General features: G+C 46.2%; 1 protein-coding gene across 1 annotated transcript in view; it reads right to left on the bottom strand.

Annotated features, from left to right (window-relative positions):
- Nucleotides 1-2,897: 2,897 nt before the first annotated feature.
- Nucleotides 2,898-8,385, bottom strand: part of nrp1a (neuropilin 1a) — a 35,990-nt gene continuing 30,502 nt past the window's right edge. The window contains exons 10-15 of the mRNA XM_056584829.1: nt 8,112-8,162; nt 5,332-5,475; nt 4,500-4,777; nt 4,018-4,114; nt 3,773-3,826; nt 2,898-3,220 (exon numbers count right to left, since the gene is read on the bottom strand). Coding sequence (XP_056440804.1) covers nt 2,934-3,220; nt 3,773-3,826; nt 4,018-4,114; nt 4,500-4,777; nt 5,332-5,475; nt 8,112-8,162 — 911 coding nt within the window. The 3' untranslated portion in view covers nt 2,898-2,933. The remainder of the gene's footprint in view (nt 3,221-3,772; nt 3,827-4,017; nt 4,115-4,499; nt 4,778-5,331; nt 5,476-8,111; nt 8,163-8,385) is intronic.

Raw genomic sequence — 8,385 nt, 5'->3', positions numbered from 1 at the left:
ATAGTATCACATAATCTGAAACTCTATATAAAAAGATTAGAGAGAAATGAACACAAGTTTAGTGTTTTTGGATATTTTCTTCTTTTTTTTTGCAAATGAAAGCTAGAAACACATACACTTCTTTAATATACTCATCAGTGCAACATAGTTTCCTGTCAAGTCCACGCTACAGTATCCTTTTTCGCTAGCTTAGCAGAGAGTTGTACAAGCTACAGTCCCCTATAACCCAGAAACTCGCATGGTTTCGGTGTTGGGGGTCACAGAGAGTGTAAATGAATGGACCCAAAATAAAACAGTCAAGCGTGTGTTCACCACAGCACACAGACGAAACAAAGAACATTGATTATAATTAAATAATAATAAAAAGTATTCAGTCCTCAGGATTCAGTCTGATTATTGTGGTGCAGAAGCCACGGAGTTCCACCGAGGCACCCCATTGGGATCCCTTCGAAAGTCCTGATATTGTCAATCTCAAATGGAGTTCACATCAAATGCAGTTCTTTCCCCTTCTTTTAAATTCTTAATAAAAACCCTTGCTTTGAATGTTTTCAGTCCATCGGTTTGCAAGAAGCAATTTAAAAGAGTCCACATATGAGAAGAAGTACACATGTATTTTCTTATATTTTTTAAAGATAAAAAATAGGAAAAAGAAAAAACAGACCATCACATCCCCTAAAGTTGTTTTATTTTATTTTATGAACATTGGCAGCCTGTAGTATGTGTGTGTGTGTGTGTGTGTGGGGGGGGGGGGGGGGGGGGGGAGAGTATACTGGCAATACAAAAGTCAGTTAGTTGTGGGAGTTGATTGAGTTGTAAATGTGCTAGAGAAACACCCTCTAGTGGCAAGAGAGTGTAACCGCGATCCTTTGGTAAGGAAAAAAAATAAAGAATCACGCAGAGGTCAGGCTACATGACCGTGACCTAAAGAAGTTAGGGTTAGGGTTAGTCCTTTCCTTTCATGACATCACCATGCTCTGGCTGCTACATGGGAAACACATAAAGAGTAAACTTGTTCTGCGGCTCTAGAGACCGTTAGCTACAATACAGCATATGTCTATAATACAAACTGGGCCAATGTTCCTCTCTAGGTCTGGCTAGCTGGCAACATTCTTCTCACTTAGCCACTTAGCTTATTTTCAAATCCGCCTGCCCAGTGATGAACTCCACTATGGAGAGATTCAGTGTTGAAAGTGCATTCAAAGCTGCATTGTCCAGAGAGAGAGAGAGAGAGAGAGAGAGAGAGACAGAGAGAGAGAGAGAGAGAGAGAGAGAGAGAGAGAGAGAGAGAAATCCACAGTGACGTTTATAGGTGACCTAGTCAGTCCATGACAACAACAAAGCTCAAATGACAATGTGTCATGTCTTTGTTTTCTTTTTGGTTTCTTGACATTCTCCACAATATACCACATCTGTCACCATAGGAAACCTTGCCTTGTAATGCCATATTTGTGTTGTGTGTGTGTGTGTGTGTGTGTGTGTCAGGGAGAGAGAGCGATAGAGAGACAGAGAAAGAGAGCAAGAGAGAATAAAAGTGGTTGCATGTGGGTCATCCTCATGTAAATTGCTTTCATTTGTTTCCTACCATTTCATTGGCGATTTAGTGCCTTTTGTGACAGGGGTGCTGCAATGAAAAATGGCAGGAAAGGCTCTTTTTAAAGAGCACATCAGTTTGAGTTTGCACTGAATGGGCTATAACGGCAGCAGTGGGCATATTGCGACGGCCCCCGACTCTCGTTGCCTCAGAGCGACGCAGTCTAAAAACTAAAAGCATTAACACGGCACCGTCATACGATTGTAAACTACACACACACACACACATACAAACGACCCATGAAAGAAAGCAATACTGCAGCTGATTTTTTTTCTTTTTTTACTTTCTTGTAAAAAAAAAAGAAAAAGGTAATGTAATATATTAAAACATATTTACAGAACATGGGTTTTTTTTAACAGAAGAACAAACAAAAGGTGAACGGAACCGAACAGAACAAAATGAACGAAAGCAGATTGGACCCCATTGGGGGAATCCTTCTTGAGAGAGAACGTGGCCCTCTCATTTTCATTTTAATCATAACTTAAGTGAGGTGCGGATGAAATACAAAAAAAGAAGGAAACAAAGAAAACAAACGCTTATAGATGACGCCAACAATGATGTACTAAAGGCACTGTCAGAACCATACTCTGTTTTCAGGTTGGGCCCTCACTTTGGAGGGAAAGGGGGTGGCAATGACAAGGGTGGGTGTTGGTTTGGGTGTGTATGGGGGTTGGGGTGGGGGCGCTCATAGAAAGAGGTGCAGAGGGGGTAATAGGTTGGACAAACCCTGTATGCCATGGTGTAACTCCACAGATATAGCAAAGGTATGGTTCATCAATTAGGATTTCGACACGTCTCTTTAAAACCATGGAAACAAACAAACAGACCTTCCTAGAACTGATCGTACAAAAACAAAAACAAAAAAACTGGTTTCCTCCCAACGATAAATACTTTAAACATTATAATAAATTGGTCTCAACACCAGCATCCGATTGTAAAAGTGAATGAAAATCAAAATACAAAATTAAAATATCATCTTCTAAATCATCTGTACATAGTTTTTTTTTTCTTGTATTTGATTTGTACACAGTGCCCCCTACTGGTAGGTTCTTTTTTATTTTACTGTTGCTCCTGAGAAAAGCGTGGATCAGTCTGAACTTCCCGTTGGTTCCTGAACCTGTCAATCATCCAGTGAGCTAGCAACACTGGCAGTCCCTTTAGCCCGGCCACTCACTGATATAGATAGCTATATATATACGGGGAGAGAGTATGCCTTCAGTCTCGCGCTACAATCTTGGAGATTGGCGCTCGGCACTGCGCGTCCTCCCTGCCACACAAAAAACACTCTTCTTCTTCCTCCTCCTCCTCCTCCTCCTCCTCCTCCTCCTCCTCCATCTCCTCCTCACGCCTCCGAGTACGAGTTCTGTACGTTGAGCTTGTCCTTCTTTAGCTTCACGCCGTCCACCAGCTCAAAGTTGTAGTTCTCCAGCGCCGAGAGGTTGCGGTCCGACATGGCGCCGTGCGAGCAGGCGCAGTACAGCACCACGCCACAGATGGCGCCTAGGAAGACGCCCAGGGCGGACATGGCGATGATGGTGATGAGGATGGGGTCCAGGGTCTTCAGCATGTTGCCCGGCCCGCTGATCTCGTTGCTCACCACCAGGTCCGGGTAGTCGGTGGTCTCCTCGACTGGGGGGGAGACACGGGGGAAAGGTCAACGTCGGTTCCTTCATTTGGGTTTAAACGACTGAAGAGCTGTTTGAATTATAATGTTACCCTTACTGTGATATTATAGCGTCAATCATAATGTTAATGAAATATTATGTTTTGTTAGGGTGAATTATTATTAAACCCTTTAAGTTTGTCCACACATAAGGACTTCAGCGTGGACCAAATGAAAGGGATAATTCACCCTTATGATAAAATAGCATCATATATGATAAAGTTTTATGGACTTAGTCTTCAACTGTTTAATAATATTCCACAACATTTTATTAAAGATTTGGCCAAACATTTTCAAGCCCTCATTCTTAGTTTTCTAGATAGGTAAAATTTTCTTATTGATGTTTTTTGCAAAAAGGAAAAATATTTCATTATGCAAGGCCTAACAAGTATGGCCGCAAATCCGATAATAGATTAGTTTGGAATTTTCAAAAAACAACTTGTGTAATATTTGGTTGAACAGAAGCGAAGGACTTTTTAAACCAGAATCCTATCAGAAGAAGTTTTGAGAAGACTTACTGATTTTATTGAGTCGATCTTCCGGCAACATTGGCTCCGTGGGCACAAACGGATCTGTTGAAACAGAGAACCAATCAGAACGCAGCACCGCACCGAAACAGGGTCTGAGGGCATCCGTAGCAAACGTTGAGAAAAACGTGTCTCTATCCTCATATTTATCTCCATTCCTTCTTCCAGCCCCATCTCACACTATTTCAACACGCCGATCGTCTAGACCGGGGAGCTTTCAGAGACTCACGACGTACCGTGGCATTCGGCCATGCTGATGCCGTCCAGAATCTTTATGTCGTCCACAGCGATGTCTCCCCAGCTCTTCCTCTCCACCAGCCCCTCAATCACCACCTGGAAGAGAAGCAGAGAACGACACATCCCGGATGAGGCGAGCTTCCGACAAATCCTCAGGTCACGGGGCAACAGTGAACAATAATAAGATCACATGCTCACGCACTACCTTCAAGACTCTTACGACGGTCCCCAATACATTCCTTCAACTACATTCTATTTGATGGATAATTGTCCGATATTTTAGGTCACAGACATGAACAAACACCCGACATTAACCGACATGAGTAACTGACCCATACAGAACAGAACATGAGCACAGTGCAGGTGTTTTAACCCAGAAATCAGTTAACCCCTCATCCCGTCTCCTCTTCCCCAATCGTTATTCCTCACAGATCCCCCCCCCCCCCCCCCCTTTTCCGTCCGTCTCCCCCGGAGGGCTCACCTGGTAGGGTTTGTTGGAGTGCGGGATGAGAATGCGGCCTTCCCTCCAGCGGTTGCCCTGGTGACCACTGACGGTCCACAGCACGACGTCGGCGGGCCCTTCGGGGGTCTGCTTGCGCTGCTTCAGGTGCAGCATGCCGATGCGCGGGCCGACCATGTGGTACCAGAAGGAGACGCAGAGGTCGGCGTCGGGGGAGCTCACCATGGGGCTGACCAGACGCGCCACCTCCGTCTCCTGGTGGCCGGTGGCCAGCGTGTAGATGAAGTTACCAGAGCCCCCTGCCAGAGAGATGCGGCGGCAGTGTGAGTTTTACATTTACATTAGCGTTCAGGGCGTTTAGCAGACGCTTTTATCCGAAGCGGCTTACAATAAGTACATTTGTCAGAAGAAAGAGAAACATTATACCGCTGTCGGTACAGTAAGTGCCAAGCACTTACAATTGCTAGGTTAACCCGTATCCCATGCACAACAAAGATGGCTGGGATAAGACGCTACACAATGCTAAGTACTAACATTTTAAGTGCCACATTTTAAAATTCAAATGCAGTACACTAACAGCCTTGTACTACCTATTATCATAGTGAGCAACCCAGCCATGCAGAATTTTTAAATGTCATTATCCTCGATTGCCATCCATCTTAAGCATTTTATGCGTGGGAAAAATCGATGATGAGTGAACTAGGATCTCAATTAGTATACATATCAATGAACACATTTGAATTAATATGCATAAATTAATGCATGCATTCATGCTTCCTTGGACTGCGTATCGACATTATACAATGGATTTTTGATGTCCACGGTGATTCAACCTTGTAATTGTGATCCTCACCTGTGTGGTCCATGTTTGGGCCGGTGTTGAGGGTGGGGGTTCCGCTGGACTGGATCTGCCACCTGGATCCTGTGTCCTCGGACGTCCAGCTGCAGAAGGAGGGGTCGCTGGCCCAGCCGAAGTCACAGGCGAACCACAGGAAGGCTGTGCAGGGGGGACGGATACACAGAACCCGTCAGCAGGGAAACACACTCCCTATCTTCACCATCGCTGTGATTCTAATGAATGGTACTAATCACTTTTAATTATGATTAGTCATGTACGGCAATGACCCCGATACTTAAACAGTACAGTTCTAAATGATTACAAACAGAGACGTTGCCAAGAGCGACCGAAGGCTTGGCTCTTGACTACAGCTCAGATACTCATTACAACCACTAGATGGCAGCAGAGCACTGCCAAACAGAGGGCAGAGTATCCCCACATTCGCGGGAGGAGAACAGAATAGGGGGTGGAGGGAGCGGAGACTGAGCAGCAGGGACGGGTAGGAGCAGGAAGGGTAGGCAACATCCTCCAGTAGGAGGTGTGGGTTATGAGGCTGTAGGGAGCGGAGGGGACCCCATGCAGTCCGCAACGTCTATCCAGGCTCTGTTTTAATGATCTCCTTTAGATGCACGTTGCAAAGAAATGAGGAAAAAGTTCCACAGGAAAAAAGTGGAGCAAGCGGCGATCCCGGGGAAAGCCCGCCCCCCCCACACACACACACACACACACACACACACACACACACACACGCCGTTTTCTATAATGAGAGCAGGGACTTGAGGTTTTAACAATGGCCACAGGGATCCCCCCTATTTCCACACACCCTTACCCACGTCCTAACCCCCACCATCACCACCACCACCCCATTCCCAAAGACGCTTGCAGCGCTGAAAAGCATGAAGCATTTTTTGTAATGAAGGCGAGTCCTGCATTTCACATTGGACAAGGATTGACTTCCAAGGAACACAATGGGGGAAAGGATTGAGAGAGAGAGAGAGAGAGAGAGAGAGAGAGAGAGAGAGAGAGAGAGAGAGAGAGAGAGAGAGAGGGAGAGAGAAGGAGAGAGAGAGAGGGGGGGGGGGAGATGGATGCCTGGGATGGTAGCTAAAGCCTCAGACACGTGTCTTTGGAGACCGAGTGCGAGGGGATCCAAGGCAGAGGCCGATATTTCCCTTTTAATAACGGAAGGGTTTTTTAACTAGCATTTGCACGGAAAAAGCCAATCTATTTATCCATAAGACACAAAGGATGGAATTCCCATGTGGAGCTGCATTACACACATACACACACACACACCGACACCGACACCCACACCCACACACACACACACACAGACTATAACAACATGTTTCATTCCTATAATAGGAGGACCATAATAACATTCCCAATTAAAGGGGCTTTGGTCCTTCTGGTCCACGCCGGAGTGGACACTGTTGGACAAGTCCTGGGTAAGACGAGCAGCCGGGCCGACGCCCATGGTCTTTTGACTAAAGGTGTTTTTTTTTTTGTTGCTGCCATATGCCCATGGAAAATACATTTAATGACATGTGGGCATTAGGAACACACCCACGCACACACGCACACACACACACATTTGCGCACAGATGAGAAATGAAATGCACACAAACACGCAGCGCTCATTAGAATGCATGAACCGAGGCCCTCTTAACGGAGGAATTTAAATGCAAGAGTGTTTATTTGCAATAACACCCTGGGAGGGTCACGCACACAAGCACACCTGCAAGGCTGCGTGTGTATGTGTGTGTGTGTGTGTGTGTGTGTGTGTGTGTGTGTGTGTGTGTGTGTGTGTGTGTGTGTGTGTGTGTGTGTTTGTATTCTCATTTTAAATTGTTGCTTTGGTTGAGCGGAGACAGTGGGCGGCCCACAGAGGCTGCTGACAGTGTGTGTGTACGTGTGTGTGAATGTATGTGTATGTCTGTATGTATGTGTGCGTGAATGTGTGTGCATGTGTGTTCATGTGTGTGCGTGTTTGTGCGTGTGTGTGTGCGCGAGTGTGAGTTTGAGTGTGTGTGTGCGTGTTCGTGTGTGTGCGTGCACGAGTGTGACTAGGCATGTGTGTGTGAGTGTGTGTGTGTCCTGGGTTCAGTCTGCGGTCCATTAGACAAGGTCAGACCGGACCACAACCTCCCAGCTGGCTGCCGTCTCAAGGGCTCTCATGGAGACGCTGTGTGCATGCAAGTGTGTGCGCGCGTGTGTGCGCGCGTGTGTACGCGCGTGTAATACTTGCAGGATGTGTATGAAAGCTGTCAGAAATGATGTCGGTGTATACATGTGTGCATGTGTGTGATAAAATATTCACATAATTTCCTCTGGGTGAGTGCGTGTGTGAGCGTGTGGGTATATGTAAGTAGTGTGTGTGTGTGTGTGTGTGTGTGTATCAGCCAAGTGATTAGTGATTATGCTGAGGAGGCAGCAGCAGAGCCCCAGTGCTAATCATCATCGCGGCCCCCCCCCCCCCACACACACACTCATCCTCGTCCCTCAACCCCCCCGACCCAACGCAGGCTCGTATCAACAGCCTTAATCACTCCGAGATTCCTTCCATGACGGACATGGAACGCGTGCATTCAACAGAATGCGCCACACCTAAATATCCATTATGCTAAACATGGAGTTTTAATAACCGCGCCTTGCGGTGGCTCAGGACTCCATAACACAGCAGGCATATTGCTTTCACACACATCGAACAGTTTCCCATTAGGGCTGTTTTTAGGACTTGTGTTGGAACTTAAAGTACCATTGTAACATCTAATGGAATCAAACATGAAGCTTACCTGGAACGGTGTCCAGCTCGGCAGTGGTGGTCTCCGGGGTCGTGGTGCCATCTGTGTTCCCGACCGGAAATACCACAACGTTAGCGCACATTAGCCTCGCAGCGTAGCCTCTTTAGCATGCTAATCTACTGTATCTCCGCCACGGTTTTCCGCTCCAAAATGAAACACATGCTCGTTTCCCCCCTCTAACTGTGCCTACGGACACACATAGTAATATCACATGAGCTGCTTCTATTTACAGATGTTTACTACACTCCATATTTATTACTTCTTC

This window comes from Gadus chalcogrammus, chromosome 23 (assembly GCF_026213295.1).
Source record: "Gadus chalcogrammus isolate NIFS_2021 chromosome 23, NIFS_Gcha_1.0, whole genome shotgun sequence".
Taxonomy (NCBI): Eukaryota; Metazoa; Chordata; class Actinopteri; order Gadiformes; family Gadidae; genus Gadus; species Gadus chalcogrammus.
This window is presented reverse-complemented; position numbering and strand designations above follow the sequence as displayed.